General features: G+C 53.6%; 1 protein-coding gene across 1 annotated transcript; it reads left to right on the forward strand.

Annotated features, from left to right (window-relative positions):
* Positions 1-1,549: 1,549 nt before the first annotated feature.
* Positions 1,550-18,373, forward strand: NOM1 (nucleolar protein with MIF4G domain 1). The gene is made up of 12 exons (XM_067745626.1): positions 1,550-1,567; positions 2,082-3,242; positions 4,761-4,885; positions 5,560-5,755; positions 9,796-10,119; positions 11,762-11,872; positions 12,600-12,767; positions 13,359-13,480; positions 14,275-14,407; positions 14,875-15,006; positions 16,729-16,838; positions 17,153-18,373. The coding sequence occupies exons 1-12, from the start codon at positions 1,550-1,552 to the stop codon at positions 17,325-17,327; spliced, it is 2,775 nt and encodes a 924-aa protein (XP_067601727.1). The 3' UTR covers positions 17,328-18,373.
* Positions 18,374-20,013: the final 1,640 nt, after the last annotated feature.

A 20,013-nucleotide genomic window follows, 5' to 3' on the forward strand; every position in this document is an offset into this window, starting at 1 on the left:
TCTTGGTTGCTGAGCACAGGCTTTCTCTAGTTGCCACCAGCGGGGGCTACTCCTTGTTGTGGTGCGCAGGCCTCTCACTGCGGTGGCTTCTCTTGCTGTGGAGCACCGGCTCTAGGTGCGAGTGCTTCAGTAGTTGTGGCCCGTGGGCTTCAGTAGTTGTGGCTTGCGGGCTCTAGAGCGCAGCCTCAGTAGTTGTGGCACACGGGCTTAGTTGCTCCAGGGCATGTGGGATCTTCCCTGACCAGGGTTCAAACCCGTGTCTCCTGCATTGGCAAGCGGATTCTTGACCACTGTGCCACCAGGGAAGCCCTGTAATCAGATGTTTAGCCATGCCCTTTAAGTCTTTTGTTATTTATAGATATTTTTGTACTCTGATGCTGTTACAAAAAGTGCTTCATCACCAAGGAGATTCATAGAAAGGCTATGGAAGCAGTTACAACAGTTTCACACCAAGATGATGGCTATGCAAGGAAGGCAACCCATACTGACTTAAAACAAGGAGCTGTCCTGCCCCTGGGGCCCCTAGACCAGGCACCCAGAGATTTTTACTCCCTGACAGGCAGGGTCAACGCCCCTACCCAGGCTTGAAGCAGTAACGGAAGACGGACCATTGCCCCTCTGCTTCCCAGAAGAATGTGGGAGTAAAATCTCTGCGGGGGTGGGGGGTGGGGCGGGGATGAAGCAGGAGGGGAGGGGCCAGGGCACAAGAATGACATAGCCTGATTAGAACCAAACGGGTCCAAGATGGCGGACAAGTCGCCTTCCACTAGACCTTGAGCCTCAGTACACGCTCACTGTGACACAGGAGCGAGCTAAATGACACACCCACAGGCACCACGACAGTTCCAAAGCCGACCGTAAGCATCAAAAAGTGGGCGGTGGCCCAATTCCTGGAAATCCCCGCCTCTTCCTAAAATAGCTGGACTATTCCTCCCACTCATTAGCCTATGAAGTGACGCACCCCCATAAAAACTGACACCACCATACCCTGGCGCCTTTCTCACCTTCTGAGGAGTGTGTTTCTCTATAAATAAATCTACTTCTTACCTAAAAAAAAAAATCTGATTAATTTTATGACAGCCCTGTGGGATGGGCACTCTGATCACCCTACTCTGCAGACGGGGATGCTGAGTCTCAGTGGGTTGAGCAGGTCACACAACAGTGAGGTGAGGATCTGAACCGAGCCCGGAGCCCTGGCTTGAACTTCCATCCAGGTGTCACTCTGGTCCCTCCAGGAAGATTTCTTTGCTGGTCACCATTAAGCCCTGAGTACTGTTGGTCCCCAGCTCCCACCTTCCCACGTGTTGTACTCGTTTCCCAGTACAAATCTCCCAGTGACAAAGCACCACAAACCAGGCAGCTTAAAACAGACATACAGAGACTCGGTCCTGAGGCTGAAAGTCGGAAATCAAGGTGTAGGCGGGGTGCATCCCTCCCAGGGCTGCTGGACAGGACCTGCTCCAGGCCTCCTCCAGCTTCTGATGTGGCCGCAATCCTTGGAGTTCCTGGGCTCGAGGAGCATCTCCGCCATCGCTGCCTCGGACATCGCATGGCCTTCTACCTGTGTGTGAGCTGTGAGGCCCAATTTCCCTTTTAAGAACACCTGTCTTTGGATGTAGGGCTCGCCCAATGCAGCAAGGCCTCCTCCTAACTTTGCATCTGCAAAGGCCCTATTTCCACACGAGGTCACGTCCACAAATTCCAGCGGACTTGAACTCTGGGGGGGCGGCTGTCCATGGAGCGGTAATCAGGGAACATCACCCCAGGGAAGCCCAGCAATCCTAATACGGGATAGGTGCGTCATTACGCGGAGCGCGGTGGGACCTGAGGCTTGAGGTTGAGTGAAAGGAGCAGTGAGCTCAGGACCAAGCTTCCCGTGAGCAACACGCAGCAACACACCGCGTGGCTCCCATGGCTCCAGCCGCGCTCCACCCGCACACTCGTCCGCCAGGATCCACCCCCACCCCTACCCCTACCCCGTAAGCGCGGTTACTGCTGTGGAACGTCGTTAGGAGCCTTCTTTACCATAATCTCTAAAGTTTTCGTTTTTAAACGAGAATGTATTTGTGCTCATTCGGAAGTTACAGTTTACAGCCTTAAGAGCAGGCACCGTTTGCAGCCGTGCGGCTCCCTGCGCTGCCGCCCTCCCGCCAGCAGGGTGCGCCGCCCCGCGCAGCGCGCCGCTCTCCTCCCGGAAGTCTGGCCCCGACCGGAAGTCGCGCGTCGGCGCGTCCTGGAAAGTAGCGGCGTCTACGAGAGCTGCGGCCCAGTTCCCGAGCGGCTGCCGGGGGCACATGGCTCGTGGGAAGCGCCGCGCCGGGCGCGGGCCGCGCCGCGGACCTGGGGGCGGCGGGGAGGGGGCCCTGAAGCGGCTAAAGCTAGCAGTGGAGGAGTTCGTGCAGGCGACCTCGGAGGGCGAGACGCCCGGCGGCCGCGAGGGGCCCCGGGCTCAGGGACGCGTGCGCCCGGGCGGGAGGAAAAGCCGCAGGGAGCTGAGGAAGGAGAAGCGGCACCTGAGGAAGGCGCGCCGGCTCCAGAGGACGGCCGGCCCCGCGCAGGGCCCGGGCCCGGGCCCGGGCGGCGGCGGCGGGGGCGGCGGAGCGAACGGCCCCCGGGCGGAGGCGACGCAGGAGGAGGACGGCCAGCCGTCCCCACGGCGGGCCTCGCGGCCGTCCGAGGAGCTGCGACCTCCCCCGGTTCCGGCCAAGGCCGGCCAGGCCCAGGCCAGGGGTCCCCTCGGCAGGACCAAGGCCCCCGCAGCCGCATCCCGGAAACGGGCACTTCTGGCGGCCAACGAGGAGGAGGACCGAGAGATCCGAAAGCTGGAGCGGTGCCTCGGCTTGAACAAGCGCAGAAAGAAGGGCGACGGAAGCTCCGTGCCTCTGAGCTTTGCCCGCGATGGGCTCGACTACATCCTGGGAGCCCTGGACTCTGGGAAGAGTAGTGGCTGGTATGAAAGCAGCAGTGAGGAGGAGGAGGAGGAGCATGCGGGACAGGTACTCCCCGAAGGCGACAGCGAGGACGAACGGGAGCAGCAGGATGCGGAAGACGAAGGCGAGCGGGCAGCAGACGCGGGAGCGCAGAGCGAGGGGGAGGACCCGCAGGTGGCGGGGGCGGGACAGCTGGAAGCCGGAGGAGCGGACCGGAGGGCGAAGGGGGGAGGGAGGAAGAAGAGAGTCCGTTTTGCCGAAGATGAAGACAGGAGTGAAAGTTCCGCGGAGGATGTTGACGCAAACGATAAGGTATTAGATTGTGAACAATCTGAGCCCTTTGGAATTTCCTTCAAAATAACGGGTGGGGGGCAGAACACGGGACAGAAGTGACACAGTTGATGTATTGATAATTGTTTGAGCTGAGTATGGGTCTGTCGGGTTATTTAAATTTCCACAATAAAGAGACAGGGAGAAAACATCCCTAGAGACCTTTCTATCCCAGGGACTTACCGGCCGTTCCCACCGTTGTCCTAAGGCCACATCCTCACTCGGTTTACTGCCTCAGTCTCCAAACCTGACTTTGACTCCCCTCCCCCAAGCTTTGTTCCCACCTTCCGTGTACCCTGGGGACTCCTGCAACACCCCTGAGTCACCTCTGCCCACACCTAGTCTTTTTTCTGTCCAGCTGCTCCTGGGGTGGATCCTTCTAAAACACAGAGCTGATCTCCGAGATTCCCTTGGATAAAGTCTCACACTGACGACCAGGTTTAGAACCCACAGCAGAGCAGACAAGGCCTCACGCGCTGGCCCCTTGCCTGTTGAAACATCTTCACCTGCACACGCACCTTGAAGGCGGCCTTGTGGCATTGCTTGTGTTTCCTTCTCCACTTCTCACCATTTCACCCTTCTGCCTCTGAGTATGTTACTTCTTCTGTCTGCGAGGCCTTTCCGCGATTTCTCACTTTTGGGTTTATCTGTGAAGGTCAGACATCTTGGGGAATCTTTTCCCCTCCTGAAGGATGTGAAGTGTCTTTCATTTCTGTCCCTGGTGCCTTAGCACCTGGCACTCTGAGCAGTGCCCAAGTGCTACCAGTTCCTCTCTTAGCACTTTAAGTTTTGACTCTTCCCAAGTCTCTTCCGCAGCCTGTGGCGGTGTAACTGACATACTAACGGGTGTCTTAAGATTAAGTTTCTGTGTATGAAAATGTGCTTTCTCCAGCTAAGCTTAAAGCCTGACAGCAAGGATCACGCCTTACAGATGTCTGTCTCCTAAAGGCTTGTCAGGGAGTGTTGCTTGGTGGTAATGACTTGTAATCCTCTCAGTTGAAAATCTAGGAAATAGTGAGCAGTGGGTTGATTTTGATTTTATCATGTAAATTTAGATACTGGTTCTGACAGGTTTGAAATTGCTTTGGACCACTTTTTCTCCAAAACTGGTGATACACTTAATTTAGGTGTTTGTGTGCTGCCGTGCCCACTGTGAACTGAGGCTGGCAGAAGTGTAGAATACGGGGCTCTGTCGGGTAGACAAGGGGGGCGGGGGGCGCAGCCAAGTCTGAAGAGTTACAGAGGGAAAAGTAGGGTGATGAAATGTAGTGTTGATGTTAATGTAAATAATGATGTCCATCGTCCGGGCCACGGCGTGCTTGTCCAGGACTAGAGTGGGCACTCGGGAGATAGCTGATGTTCATGAAGCAGCAGTAGTCAGTAGTGACAGCGTCTCCCAGTTCTTGGGAATTTAATATCTAAGTGTGAGTGTAGCAAGGGGAAAGGTGGGCTGTAGTCAGTGTACATTTTTTTGTAATTTATTTCTGTCCTTTCAAGCAGAGTCTTTGTGAAAATGGTGGAAAGTACATCCCACCCCACGTGAGGCGAGAAGAGGAGACAGTGGATGCCCAGAAAAAGGAAGAACTAGAGAGGCTCAAGAAACAGGTCAAAGGTCTGATTAACAGGTAACCTCAAGACAGTGTATTGTGTAACTTCAAGAGATTGTCTCTTTCCTGAAAACACAGGAATGGTTCTGGGAATTAAACCAAAGCCTGCGTTGCCTTTTTTTTTTTTTTTTTAATTTCTTTTTAGTTAAAACACTCTTCTTGGTGCATCCTGGAATTTTACTGAACATGCCATTTGATGTTCAGAGTTAGCACAGCTGCAGTGCATATACATCCTCCCATCCCTACCCAGTAGCCCTTATCTCCATGTTAGGAAATAAAAGATTTTTGTGCCAGCAGAAAATGGAAAAGTTGGGATTTTTTCCAACAGTACATATGGATGTGCTAACGATGGTTCCCTCCCTCTGCCCGGGGAGATGGGGTAAGGATATCAGTGGAGTATCCTCATCATAGTCTCTGTGGTCTTGAAGGGAATCCTGCATGTGCCTTACTGTGGCTACATTTCAGCTGGAAGGACAGCAGTTAATGTTATTGAAGATTCCAGAAGATTCTGTGTTATGTACATATATACTGGATTATTGGGACAGGATAAGAATTGTTCGTGGGTCAAATACATACACAAAAGAGGATCTATTGGAAGTATTAATAACTTTTTCAATTTTTTTTAATTGACCTAGAAAAACAATTCTTGATTTGAAACAGCACTGTCGCTCTGTCTTTCCAACTGTCTGCAGGCTGAGTGAGCCGAACCTGGCCTCCATCAGTGGCCAGCTGGAGGAGCTGTACATGGGCCACAGCAGGAAGGACATGAATGACACTCTGACGGGCGTCCTCCTGAGCGCGTGCGCCCCGGACACGGCCATGCCCGCCAGGCTGGTGATGGAGCATGTCCTCCTGGTCAGCATTCTTCACTGCACAGTTGGCATCGAGGTAGGGCTGCCTCTCTCCAGCCATTAGCTGTCCAAGTGCTGCTTGTGTCAGTGATCAGCTGACACGGCTCAAGGCCACCTTGTCTGTATTGTATCATCCTAAACCACACTCGGCAGCTACGTGACGTTGGCCAACTTCTGCTTTTGCGCTTGGTCCCTTCTGACGTGGCCTTATTGTCTGTTAGTTCTGTCGCTCTGGGCTGACGTCGTGGACTTGCCTACGTCTTCTCTGTATTCCCCATGGAAACAGTGACTGTTTCACCTGTTCAGAGCACAGGGCTTTGTGTTGAGCGAGAGGCCACCGGAATGTGAGGTAAAACTGGGCACGAAGCGAGGGGACACGTGACAGTGCCTGGGCTTGGAGCCTCGGTGCCCCTGGGTGGGCCAGAGACCTGCCCGTGTCTGTGAAGTGGGGCCTTTGTCGGGATTCAGTGGACACCGTGTCTAAAGCATCTCCTGTGCGGTGCCTGGTACCCAGCAGGTGCTGCTGAGGAAATAGCATCCCCGTGCCATCCGGCCCGCCCCGTGTTCTTGGTCCTTGGTCAGTGACCCTTGTGTTGGCCTCAGGGAGGCCCACCTCGTCCCGGGTCCTCTTTTGTCACCTCCCACAGTGAGATCGTAACCTTCCTGGTCAGCATCCACTCCCTCCGTGTGGCTGCTTACAGGTTGTTGAGGGAAATCGGTCTGGTTACAGGACTTTACACTGAGGTGGACAGACGCGTGAGTGAGTGAGTGAGTAGGCCGACGAGGTGTAATTTTCCAGATGAGCTTTATATTTACCAGAGAACTCGATGATCCCTTAGGATCTTTATGTGGGACAGTGTCTTTTAGTGGGTGGTGTTGAGCCCCTCTGCCTTCTGATTGCCCTCCTCCCAGGAGCAGGCCTCGGCAGCAAAGTGTCACTGCAGGTCTGATCCCCTGGTGTAAGTCCTCCGGACTCCCAGCAGGATGAGTGGGGCGGGTGTTTATTTAGCCCCGCTTTGCAAACGCAGCAAAGCCCCTGAAGGCCGGGCTGTGGACGGTTCCCAGGGCCTTGCCTCCCCCTGCCGCGCACTCTTCACACCCCTCCCACTTTTCTAGGACTTGCTCACAATTATGGTCTTGAAAACCATTTGGGGTCTTACAGGGTGGGGCTGTCTAGGGCTTACTTTAAAGAGCACAGACTTTCCAGAAGGCCTTCTCCTTCCATCTGCTAGAGGCTCAGCAGTGAGGGCAGTGCTGGGCGGGGAGCCCAGCCACCTGGTGACCTGCCTGCCCACCCTCCCCTGGGGGCTTGGTCTGGCGGCTTCAGGCTGGGAGGCTGGGAGCATATGCAGGAGCCTGGCCCGAGGAAGTGCTCGTTAAAGTAGTGCTTGTGAGCCGCTGCGTAGTTGGAGTTCCACCCTTCCTCCCACTGCAGGCTCCCTCACCCTCCCGAGAGAAACCTCTGGGCCACGCTTTTCTCCTCTAGCCGAGGTCATATTGTAAGAACTTGCTGTCAAAATTTTATTGAAATTTATTTTTATTTATCTATTTATTTGGCTGGGCCGGGTCTTAGTCACAGCACGTGGGATCTTCATTGCAGCGCGCGGGCTTCTCTCTAGTTGTGGCGCAGGAGCTCTGGAGCACAGGCTTACTTGCCCCACGGCACGTAGGATCTTAGTTCCCCGACCAGGGATTGAACGCACATCTCCTCCATTGGAAGGCAGGTTCTTAACCACTGGACCAGCAGGGAAGTCCCAGTGAGAACTTTGAAAGATGGCAACTCTGGGACCTCCTGGGCACAGGGAGGCGAGGACAGAGGAGGGGGCGTGGGCCCCGAGACCTCTGAACAGCAAACTCTCCTCAGCTAATCTGCACCAGCTGTTTAGGGAATTGCATAATTGTTTGATTTCTAAGGGCTGTGAGTCCCTTCTCTTCATTACAAAGCGTAATGGAATCACTGGATCCCTTCCTAGTGCCCTGTGATGGCCACGATTCATTCAGTGCCATTATAGGCTGTCCTAGTGCACCCCCGGTCCTCCTGGACCATCCCGGAGTACTTGACAATCAAAACGGTTTCAGCGCCTGCCGATGCAGGGAACACGGGTTCGTGCCCCGGTCCGGGAAGATCCCACATGCCGCGGAGGGGCTGGGCCCGTGAGCCATGGCCGCTGAGCCTGCGCGTCCGGAGCCTGTGCTCCGCAACGGGAGAGGCCACAACAGTGAGAGGCCCGCGTACCGCAAAAAAAAAAAAACGGTTTCAATACATACAGCGTTTCATTGAGTTACAGAAAAGGCCGTAGACCCTGACCACCTACACAATATCAGGAATCCCCTGCATTTGAAAATGGGAGATTTTTGGTCCCACTTCTCATTTAAACCTTCACTAACAGCGTGAGTGACAGCTGAAGTGATCATTCCAGGGCAAGTCGTGAGGGGACTTCAGCTAGCGACAGCCACTAAAACTGGTGCCAGAGGAGGCTGAGCTGCCCCAACTCTGGTTCCACTGAACTTCTCTCAGGCCTGTGATGAGAAAAGCATCCTCACAGGAATCCATGCAAAGAGGAGCGTGAGTTACGAAGCCGTGGTGTCAGCTACTGAGTTGCTTCTGAGTCGCTGAAAAATCAAAACTCAGGTCTGTGCCGATTTAATCTAACACAGGTCTGTGTCAGAATTAATTTATTTGTTTAAATAACTTGAGCAATGTGAATGTTACTCCTATTTTTTAATGCTATACTCTTTTATTTTGAAGACATTAAATGGAATCTGTGATTTTGACAGATTTTGATATGATTAAATAATTCCATTTGTGTGATTGAAAACATACCTGAGTATATTTTATACCTGAATTTTTCTTGATGTCCGCACAATTCTAATTTCTATTTTAAAGTTGTATTTGAATGTAATATAGTGGTCATGATAGGAGAGTGTATTCTTCAGGTTTATCTTTAGAGAAGAGGCTTGAATTGGGAGTTAATAGGTTAAAGTTGTTTATTCTCAGGTCTTCAGAAACTAAAGAACACATCCAGTCTGTCAGAGCTGCCTCTGCGAAGTCACTCTTCCCTCCTGCCAATCTGGTGCCTTTCTCTGGGCTCCTCTAGCATTTATGTTGTCGCGTTTTGGCAGTGACATGTGTATGTTTTCCTGCGACACTGTCCGGTTGATCTCATCCTCACCCGGGATTTTAACTACCACTCCTGCTTCTATGACCAGCCCTGCCCAGGTGTCCTACGGTTCAGGCTTTATAAGGCTTTTTTTTTTTTTTTTTTTTTCCCCAACCTCGTATCTTGTGGGATCTCAGTTCCCCGGCCAGGGCTTGAACCTGTGCCCCTGCAGTGGAAGCGCGGAGCGCTAACCGCTGGACGGCGGGGAAGCCTGTAGGTTACAGTGATTCCGCCCAGCCTGCACTTCTGCTGCTGCTCACGGATGAACCGTCCCCGTCAGAAGCTCGGTCAGCTGCTGTTACGCAGAAGGTTGATCTTTCCCGTCCAGTGAGTGGCCACACCCTCTAGTTCTGTCACTGGGTGACTCTTGGGCCCGGTCCGCCTTCAAGGGTCCAGCACGGCTGCGGTGATCCGTGTCCCCGTGTCTCAGCTGGAGAGTCGCCATCGCTCTGCCACCGCCGGGCGCCCACTCCCGCCTTCTCCCTCCAGGCCCAACCAGGCTGGAGAAGTGAGCCGTGTTGGATAGTAGTGCATTTTTAGAGACACAGATGTGTCCTTAACATTCTTGACGATTTCATTTTTCCAAGGGACCAGAATGGCTGCTGGTCGGAACAGCACCTCGTTGATTTTAAGGACAAGATGGTGCACTTCGAGGGAAGGTGTGTGCTGGGCACCCTGCTCTGCGTCATGTGTGGTGTGGTGTTTTCCTCTGTAAAGCACTGGGCACTCACACTTGCGTTTTTAGAGGTTTTGCCCTGCTGGAGTTCATATTCTGCCACATGTACGTTTTATGTGTTCATTTTAAAAGTACTAATTCTTTCAACATGTGTTGAAGTTAAGAGAAGGACCCCTGAGAATGACTTGCTAACTTGATTCTTACACGTTTGCAGTAATGTTTTTTCTGTTCTTCATCCAGGTCGGTGCGCACTTTTTGGAGGCTGTGGTGAGGAAGTTTGCTGACGTCTATAAAAGCGGGTGTGACGGGAAAGAGTGTGACAACCTGTTCACCATCATCGCCCATTTATATAACTTCCACGTGGTGCAGTCTCTCCTCATCTTTGACATTTTGAGAAAACTTATTGGAACTTTCACAGAAAAAGATATCGAACTGATCCTGTTAATGCTGAAAACTGTGGGCTTTTCCTTGAGAAAAGATGATGCTTTGTCGCTTAAGGAACTGATCACTGAGGCCCAGGCCAAAGCCAGCGGGGCAGGCGGAAAGTTCCGGGACCAGACCAGGGTATGAGTGCGTCACCTGCCCGGCTTCCTAACTGCCTAAACGCTCACACTGACCAGAACTTAAACATGAGTATCTGGGGTGAATATTGCATTTCATCTCGTAATGAGCCCTGTTATCTTCTGCCTCATCTGGTTTTGTGGCTTCATCTTCAAGGTGTGAGCAGACCTTGCGTCTTTACTCTTGTGAATTTAAGAATAGATCTATTTAACATTCAGCCATTCAGAAGAGGTTTACTGGGAAGGCGAGGGGCCGGGGGGTGGGGCAGTTAGCCCACTCGGCCTTCTAGCTCTTCCACTCGGCAGCAAAGGGACCGAGGCTTCCAGGCCTCGGTTTCCCCGTCTGGAAAGTGGGGCTCATGGTGGCTACCTTGTTTGCTGGTCTGCAGACTTGAGGGGCACGGGAGAGTCATGGGAACCCCTGGGCGGGGCGAGGGCTCATTTGAGGAAAAAGGAAAGCGTCCCTGTGGGGAGACATCAGGGGCGCAGGGCAGGGGCCGGCCTCGGGGCCTCGTAAACCTCGCAGGGAACTGGGATTTTATCCCAGAGGCACGTGAAGGGCTCTGAGCAGGTTTTCATGCTGAGGTCACTTTGGCTACAACTAGGAAAGAGAGAAGCCACCTCGGGGGTTGGGGCGGTGATCGGCAGAGTTGCAGTGGACGTGGGTTTAGGACATAGCGGTGGCCAGACTTGGTGGGGGGAAGGGGAGAGAGGGAGGGGTCAGAGGTCACCCCAGGTACCAGCTTGGCCCTGCAGGTGGACAGTAGTTTGTTCAGGAGACGCAGACTGGACAGGAAGACTGGCCCATTTTTGAAATGCTGAGGTGAGGGCTCGGGTTAGCTGTGAGGAGGGAGGTGTAGGCCGAGCCCCCTGAGTGTCCTGGGGGCCGCGGAGGTGGTGGTGGAGTTGCTGTGTAATGGGGTGGGGTGCGGCTCCAGGTGGGAGAGGAAGATCATGGGGGCGGGTCCCAGCGAAGACCCTGTCCCTGTGTTGAATGCTCAGGGGTCACGTTTAAAACAGACACGGCAGACACAGGCATTTGGCTCGGGCTGGCCTGAAGCTGGAGGAGCTGGGCTGGGGGGTGACTGGGTGGGTTTGGAGTCCTTGAGCGCTGACAGAAACATCCTAAAACTGATCGTGTGACGGCTGCACAGCCCCGAGTGTGCTCAGTGGATGCTTGGCATGTGAGTTATGTCTCAGCTGAAGTGAACGTTGGGGGGAATCTCAGGATCTGTGAGAAGTCTTTGTGCTGTCCTTGAAAGTCTTCTCTAAGTACAATGTCATTTCCAGTTTAAAAGTTAGGAAAGCAAAAAGGCCAGGAGTGGGAAGGGGTTGCAGACGCGGTGGGGAAGGAGGGCGACTGAGACCAGGGGCCGGTGGGGGTGGAAGGGCGCGCGGCCCGGGGCGTGGGGTGGAAGGGCGCGCGGCCCGGGCGTGTTCTCGGCCCGCGGGGCGGGGGAGGGATTTCTGTTCTCGGCCGGGGAGGCCTGGGCGGCTGCTGAGGTTGGTGCAGCCTCTCCCAGAGGCGCCCGTGCCCCGTCCTTGGCGGCGGTGACCATGTGCGCAGAGGCGGTGTGTTTCTCCCCACGGTGAAGCGTCCTTGGTTTCCGGCATTTGAGATAATGGCTTTTCGCGTCTGTCTCCAGGTTCGCTTCATGCTGGAGACGCTGCTGGCCCTGAAGAACAACGACGTGCGGAAGATCCCGGGCTACGACCCCGAGCCCCTGGAGAGGCTGCGGAAGCTGCAGAGAGCCCTGGTAGGCACCCTCCTTCCCGGCCGCCTGCGCTGCCGGGTCTGCGCCAACCCCCGTGAAGTTCCGGAGGGCGGTGGAGCCACAGGTCAGGTGCCCGCTCAGTTAGCGGGGATTCCCAGACGTGAAAGGCAACTGCACGTTTCTGTGGGGCGACCCTCCCTGTGAGCTGCGTGCGCCCCACGCTGAGCCCTCCGCCCTTGGCCGCGCCGGAGAATTGCGGGAGGACCTCTGATCACTTTGGAACAGGGCCCGGGCCGGGGTCCCACCAGGACCAGGGAGGCCAGCCTGGGGAGTGGGGGGCTCGTCTGTTTAAGCTCCCCAGAGCTTCTCAGCGTGGGGCCCACGGGCGAGCCCTTCGGCCCGGGCACCAGTCAGACCCAGAGTGGCCTCCTCCGGCAGGTCCCAGGCACCTGCTGGTGGAGTCCTCACTGCCGGCCCTTGGGGCGCGCCTCCTGCCTGAGTCTGAGCCTCTCTCCCCACCCCCACCCCGTGACAGCTGTTCTAAGACAAGTGTTTTGGGTGATAGACCCACAAAGCCCAAGCACACACTCTGAGAGTTTACCTCGAACTTCGGCATCATTCCTAACTGGTTAACTGTCCCAGCTGTCAGTGACCCATCACAGCTTTCACGCACCAGAAACGCTGTTACCCGAGCTGGAAAGAGCCAGGGTCGCTGTTGCCCAGGCTCTGAGCTGCCGCGGCCTCCCCTGGCTGCTGTTTTCTCAACCAGCTGCGAGGCGCTGGCTCAGGGAGAGAGACTCAGCTCCGCGTCTCCTGGGACAGCGTCCTGAACGCCGAGCGGACCGGGCGCTGGTGGATCGTGGGGTCCGCCTGGAGTGGCGCCCCGATGATCGACAGCGGTCAGCAGAAGACCCCGCGGAAGCAGCCCACGGGGACGGTACGTGACCCGTGCTCGCCACCACCAAGCATGTGACCTGTGTCCCCACGCGGCTTTCCCTGGGTTTATTTGAAGACCTCATAGAAGTAGCTACTGCTTTGTGACATCATTTAATTCCATTTCTGTTATTTCCTTTTAAAGTCTCAAAATGTTAGGAAAGGGACTTCAACGTTGAGTGGAGTGAGGGGAACGCAGGACGATCACTCAGGCCTCCTGGCCTCCCCGCCCTCCCCGCCATCCTGGCCCCCCTCCCCCCGGCCGCAGCGCTTACCTCTCACCTCTCCTTCATTCCACTGGTACTTGGACTGGCAGACCCGCTGCTCCCGCGAAGCCTCCCAGATCAAGCGGTTTTCTCCTCGCGGGCTTGCTTTGCCTCTTGCTGGTTTTCCTTTGTGGGGTGCCGGGGGGGTTGCTCAAGAATAAAGGGTCCGCGTTTACATACGTGTGTTTACGCACACCTTACAGTTAGCCTTGGGTCAAGCCACAGAATTACGCATGTTACTTCTTAGAAACTTAGTAACTACGCTAAACCAAAGAACAACTTTCACTCAAACGTCTGTATGATCTACGCCCGGTCGTCCCTCTTTTCAGGTTAGCTCGAAGATACTGGAGCTCGCCCGAAAGCAGAGAATGAACACCGACATCAGGAGAAACATATTTTGTACAGTTATGACTAGTGAAGACTTTCTGGATGCATTCGAGAAGCTCCTGAAGTAAGCCTGTGTGCGAGCCTCTGCTCTGTTGTTGAGTTGGGAGCCACGTCGTGGAGGCCGGGGCCCTGCCCCTTCCCACCCGCTGCCCCACGCCACGGGCTGCAGTCCAGCTCCTGCTAACTGACCGCTGGTAGCTCCAGATTAGGACAGTTTATGATCTGTTTTGATTGGAAAACATCAGGTAACCACCCGACAGTTCCCGGTGGCTGTTGTTTGCCATGAGTTGCTTGAAACCTTCCTGTTAAAGTTGTCTTTCTGATTACGTCTAAATTAAACTTCCTGTTTAATTTAGTTGTAATTATATTACAACTTCTATAATTAGTTGTAATGAGATTGAAAAGCATCTGTGTACAAAGTACATCTAAGAAGTCTAATAATTAATTTTCCTTTATTTGCTTCAAGTTCAGAAGGAAGTGCAGGGGAAATGCTGTAGGACTACGAACCCTTGTCCGCAGTCAACACTGTGCACTAAAAGGATGGATTTTACTGCGTGCAAACCAGACCATATGTTTTAGAAAAAAAAAAAAACAAGAAGGACCCACAGCTGAGGCCCTGTTTCTTGTTGGTCGGTTACCAGTGACAGGCCTTTGTAGAGCCTGGGGTCACCTCATGCTGCCACGTTGTTGGAAACCCTGAGGCCAGAGGCTGGGGCACGGCCTGGAGCTCCAGCCCTGTCTACTCGGCCCACTTAACCAAACTGCCAGACAGGATGTGTTCCTCTGAGAGATTTCTGCCTTCAAGCTGTTGAAGTTCGGCAAATTGAAGGTTTAGCCCTCGCTCTTCCTGTCTTACAGGCTGGGGCTTAAGGATCAGCAGGAGAGAGAAATCGTTCACGTCCTCATAGACTGCTGTCTGCAAGAGAGAGCGTACAACCCTTTCTACGCCTTCCTGGCGGGCAAGTTCTGTGACTACGCGAGGAGCTTTCAGGTGACAGCTGGGAGGCAGGCTGCCTGTGCCCCACTCTCCTGTCCAACCACTCTGGCTGACTCGGCCCACCTGGGGTGCGGGCCCTGAGTCAGGGGCCACCCCGGCCAAGAGCTGTGTGCGGAGGGTCGCACAACCTGAGCCGTGTCCCCATGTCACCTTTCCCTGTCACAAATGAGGGGTCACGACCCACTTAATCGGCGAGTGCCTCTGGTTTATGTTGCACCATCTTTTTCTAATGTTTCTGCTGATTTAAGGGAAAATACTGTAATAGAAAGAAATTACTGTGAAGCTATTTCAAACTACTGTATATAGGAAAGGAGAGTGTAGTTGCTTCTAAAAAGTCTTGATTTTTAGGATATTTTAAGTAACTGAATACAGTACCTTTGGATTATATTTTTAGTGATTTATTCTAATAATTTGTTGAATTTTACCTTTTTTTGTTGTTGTTTTTCTTTGTTTTATATTAGATGACATTCCAGTTCAGCATATGGGACAAATTTCGGGACTTAGAAACTCTGCCAGCCACTAACTTCTCTAATTTGGTTCACCTGGTGGCCCACTTGTTGAAGACCAAGTCACTGCCGCTTTCCATTCTAAAGGTGTGTGTAATGTGCGAGCTGATTTGAAGCGCTGAAAGTGATAGCGTACGCTTGAGCCTTGAGCCCCGGGGGTGCGCAGGGGCACCGACCCCCTGCACAGTCGTAGCCCGAGTGTAACTTTACAGTTGGCCTCCGAATCCTGGTTCCACACGGGATGATTCAACCAACTTTGGAGCGTGTGGTCCTGCAGTGCGTATTTAGTGAAAAATGTCCTCATGTAGGTGGACTGCACAGTCCAAAGCCGAGTTCAGGGGCCAGGTGTAATTATGTATGTTTGGTACCTTAAGAATATGCGTTTCCTTAGATCCTGACTCACCTGGAAAACACTCTCATTATCAGACCATCATAGGAAATCGCCAGATGAGCGCGCGGTGTAAATTTGCCTAGTAGCTCACGGCGCCATCGCGGTTGTCTGCTCCTTTACGCGAATCAGTCTCGGGACTTGCGGTGCATGTACAGGCCATCATGAGTCCCGCGGTGGCCGCTGCTCCGTCAGGAAGAAGTGGGGATGTGGGAGCTGTACAGAAGCTGTGCTTCTGCCACTCCTCCCTTGGCTGTGGCACATCTTTCAGAGCAGGGGCATCCTCGCCCCTGTTGAATTCCCATGTTGACTCGTCAGAGACGATGAAACACAGATGCTCTGGAGGTGGTCCGGGGTGGGCAGCGAAGCCTAGACATGAGAGGCGGGTCACGGTGGCCTGGGCAGTAGGACCTCGGGGGTCTGGGGGTCCTGAGGGTGTGGACTGTGGGAGAAGCTGAGGGGCAGGCATAGCTGGGGGCCCGGCCTCTTGCCTTCCGCTTCCTGATCCTTGGGACAGGCTAGGCTGCAGTTTCCTGTCTGTGTTGATGTATTTGTTCACCAGAGCGCCGGTCGAGTTAACTGCATGTTCCTTAGAGATGTGCCCTTGGGTTTTGGCTACTGTACTGAAAATGAGGGCCAGAGCCTCGTCCCACATTCCAGAACTGGGGAGAACTTACAACACGGAGAGCTAGTGCCTTCTCCTTGCTGGGGGGAGTCTTGCCTTCGGTTCACTTGAGTTTGAGCTCAGAATGGAACAGCATGTGGCGTGTCCCTCAGATGCAGCAGGTCCTGGAGACTCCTTGAGGCAGCCTGGCCCCTCCGTACCTCACGGGGCTCTGGCTGTAGGCAGCACTCTGGCTGTAGGTGTCTGCATGTGGTTAACCAGGCTTTTGATGTCCTTTTACAGTTATTTAATTTGGCATAAGGTTGAAATTTATCCATGTTGATATCTGCAGTTCTGTCCTTAGATTTTATTACTGCTGTATAGTATTCCACTGTATAAGTATACTATGATTGTTATATATAGGAATTAGTCTCTTCTGGGTCTAAATTGTGTGTGTGTGTGTGTGTGTGTGTGTGTATGTGTATGGTTTTAATTAGGGGATAGTTTCTTTAAGGCATGGAGATAAGCTACGTTTCAACTCCAGGAATGAGATTCCTGATTCACTAGGTACCCATCAGCCCCCTGGACCTGACTCAGCACTGCCGAGTTGCTCTCACCAGTGGTGTGCACACCCTGCAGCAGTGCACCAACGGTCCCAGGGCCCCGCGTCAAATGACAGCTGTTCATTTTATAAAACTGGAAATAGCCTTAGTTGAGGGGCAAGGGGAGCGATAGTTTTTTACTCAAACTATAGTCAGAAATCACTGCAGAGTTGGCTCCACAGTGTAACTTTATTATTTTTTATCCGGACTGTTAGGTCGTTGAATTCAGTGAATTGGACAAACCCAGAGTCCACTTTTTACGAAAAGTGTTACATACGCTGCTCATGGAAACGGAAGTTGAAGACCTTGTTTTAATTTTTGGAAGGTTTGTTCCCAGCTCTCTCGATAAAACGTGGGAAAGAGGAGAGAAATTGTTTTCACCTGTGTTGTTCTATAAAAGCAAGTTTGTTGTACTTACATGTAGCTTTTCAGTTTTAATTTTAATAATATCCTGAACATTAATTTGGGGAACATGAGACTTGCCTAATAGCAAACAGAAAATGATTTCTGACAGATAGGATATTAAGTTCTTACTTGAGAATTCTGACCAGATGGAAACTAGGTATGTCCCCTGCTTCGGGGTCCCTAGGGCTGAGACGGGGGCCGGCTGGTCACTGACGCGTGTCCCTTCCTCCTCAGGGTGTCCGACAGCCCCGCGCTGGGCCTGCTGCGGGAGGGCCTGAAGCTCTTCATCAGCCACTTCCTGCTGAAGGGCGGGCAGGCCCACGGGGGCGCCAAGGAGGCCAGCGCACTGCGGGAGAGAGCCGAGCTCTGCGCCGGGGCCCTGCAGGGGAGGGCGTCCCTGAGGCCGTAGCCGGGGCCAGGGGCCAAGGGGTGCTCAGTCGCCTGCGATGTGGGACCGCAGCACAGTCTGTCGTATTTAAAATACTCTTATTTTGGGGCTACCCTGGTGGCGCAGTGGTTGAGAGTCTGCCTGCCGATGCAGGGAACATGGGTTCGTGCCGCGGTCCGGGAAGATCCCACATGCCGCGGAGCGGCTGGGCCCATGAGCCATGGCCTCTGGGCCTGCGCGTCCGGAGCCTGTGCTCCACAATGGGAGAGGCCACAACGGTGAGAGGCCCACCTACCGCAAAAAAAAACAAAACCAAACCAAAAAACAACTCTATTTCGGTATTTGTGTTTTGAACTGTCTTCAAATACCTATGTTTATATCTCTAGGAGGCAGGGGAGAGGGAGGGAGGGGCGGGCCCCGGGCAGCGATGATGCTGCCCAGGGGGTGTGCCAGTGCCTAATTTTCTAACAGACAAGCCTCTAGAGGGTGCAGTTACAAAGAAATGGATGGCGTTTTTATTTATCTTTTATGTATTGGTTAAAAGTTCAGAAACCGTCAGTTAAACATTCCTGAGGTTTGATTGATTATTTCAAGTACTTGGAAGGCACGTGTTCTGGAAGAGTCAGCAGTTGACTCAAGCCTTGCAGGTGTGGGTGCAGCACAGCAGGGGGACGATCCTGGTTCCTCACCTGAAGTTCTGACGTGGGAAAGGACATCTTCCTTCCCCGCGAGTGTCTGTCACTTAGACCCATCGAGTCCAGGTGTGATGCACCTTCCCGAACAACTTTGAAGTCACCAGACAGACACTGGACACAGCAGGTGCCGCCTGCTGAGTGGTGTTCTCAGGATATAAACACGCACGGGACAGAAGCGCCTGCGAGGGATGAATTTTCAGGATGCACCTAAGATATAGCAGCTCTCTCCCTCCCTTCCTGTGCTCATGGACAGAGAGAAAGCAGATGAAGCAAAATGTTCATTGTTGGGTGAAGTTTATACACATGAAGTATATTTTTATAGTTTTTCCTTAAGTTTTAAGTTATTGCAAAATAAACAATTTTCATAAAGCATTCATAATGCAGAACACATTCTTCAGAGGTCTAAAACGTTCCAGTGTCTTTTCATGAAAATAATTAACCTAATTCAAATCACTTCTGCCCCTTTTGTAAAAAATAATAATAATAATTAGGCCTTACTGTAAAGCAGTGACACTGCTTCTGTTGGTTTACTTCACTGGTGAGGTGCCCCTGGGTTAGCGGGAAGAGCCGGAAGGGATGGAGGGAAGGCCCTGCTTGTTGACCGTGACCAGAACCTGCGTCCTGGGCCTGGGTGGCAGTGGCATCAGTCACCGAGAGCTCTGGGCACAAGGCTGCTGACCTGTGGGCACAGACAGCATCCCGGCCGAGATGTCACGGCAGGATGCTGTGCGTCCCCTTCAGGTGTTACTTGGTGTGGCGGATTCAGCACCCGACATTTGCTCTTGACTCTCAGCCCATCCGTAATTCAGTTTCAACTTTTCCAGTTGTGTGTGTGGCTGTTTTTTGTGCTCAGGCTGTGGTGTCTCTGAATTACGTCAGCTCAAAGCCTCTCTTTAGGAGGACCTGAGTAAGAGTTGGGACTTGGTCGCAGCCAACGTTTGCTGGGGGCCTCCTGGGTGCCACACGTGGAGTTGAGACCTGGGGCAGCTTGAGGGGTTCAAAACCATCATTTACGTTTAACAGGACAGGTCCTGTAGTCGAAGAGTGATGGGGACAGCCAGCTGTTCCCAGCGCTCAGGGACGGAGAGCTTTTCAAAGGACGTGACGTTGGGACGTGACGTGCTCTTCCAAGAGGGGCTGAGGGGGCACTTGGAGGACACGAGGGCACCAGCAGGGGGTCGAGAGTGTGGAGCCTGGCCGTGTGGGGCCCTGGGACCCAGGACAGACAGCAGGACAGGCACTTGCAACCTGGCTGTGAAGGACCACTTTCTCCATGCTGCGGAGTTGGGGATTCATCTGCTCAACCATAGGAAAGCATCGAAGGATTATTGCCAAGGAAGTCAGATCATCGAAGTCGTGTTTTCAAGAATATTGCTGGACGAAGGAAGGTGGTGGGTCAGCATGTGGGCAGGCTGGTGGCAGAGACCAGGTAGGTGGTCCTCGTGACCTTCCAGGCAGAAGTGATGATTCCGGCCTAAGAGCAGCCGTGCGAAGGGAGACTGGAGACGTTTCCGATGGACACGCACGGGAAGTTGGTGCCTTTCAGTGAAGGGGGGAGGGGCGCCCCCGGTGGCTTGTCGACATCGGGGTCGGGGTTGAGGGTGCGAACACACCACTGGAGCTGGGGGCCTGAGGGCAGGGAGTTGGAACCCCTCGAGGAGACTTGAGTTATGAGGAGAAAGCCAAGACCAGGATGCTGGGCGCTCCCCGTGCAGAGAGCAGAAACCGAGGGAGGGCCTGGAAACAGGCCCGGGAGTTGGGCTCTGGGGATCCTCAGCCAGCAATTCAGACCCATCCTGGGGGTAGTAGCTCTGTAACAGCGGAGGCAACTCCAGGCAGCAGCCATACGTGAACAAAGATGCTGGGAGCCTCCGGGGGCCTCACGTCTTCCCTGAGTGCCAAGCACTTCGGATGCACGAGCAGGTGTGTAGGGAACACCTCCATGCACACATGTTCAGAGAGTGTAACGAAAGGTCAGTAAAACTTAGATTTTCTTGGGAAAGTAATACTGG

Source organism: Pseudorca crassidens, chromosome 8 (genome assembly GCF_039906515.1).
Source record: "Pseudorca crassidens isolate mPseCra1 chromosome 8, mPseCra1.hap1, whole genome shotgun sequence".
Taxonomy (NCBI): Eukaryota; Metazoa; Chordata; class Mammalia; order Artiodactyla; family Delphinidae; genus Pseudorca; species Pseudorca crassidens.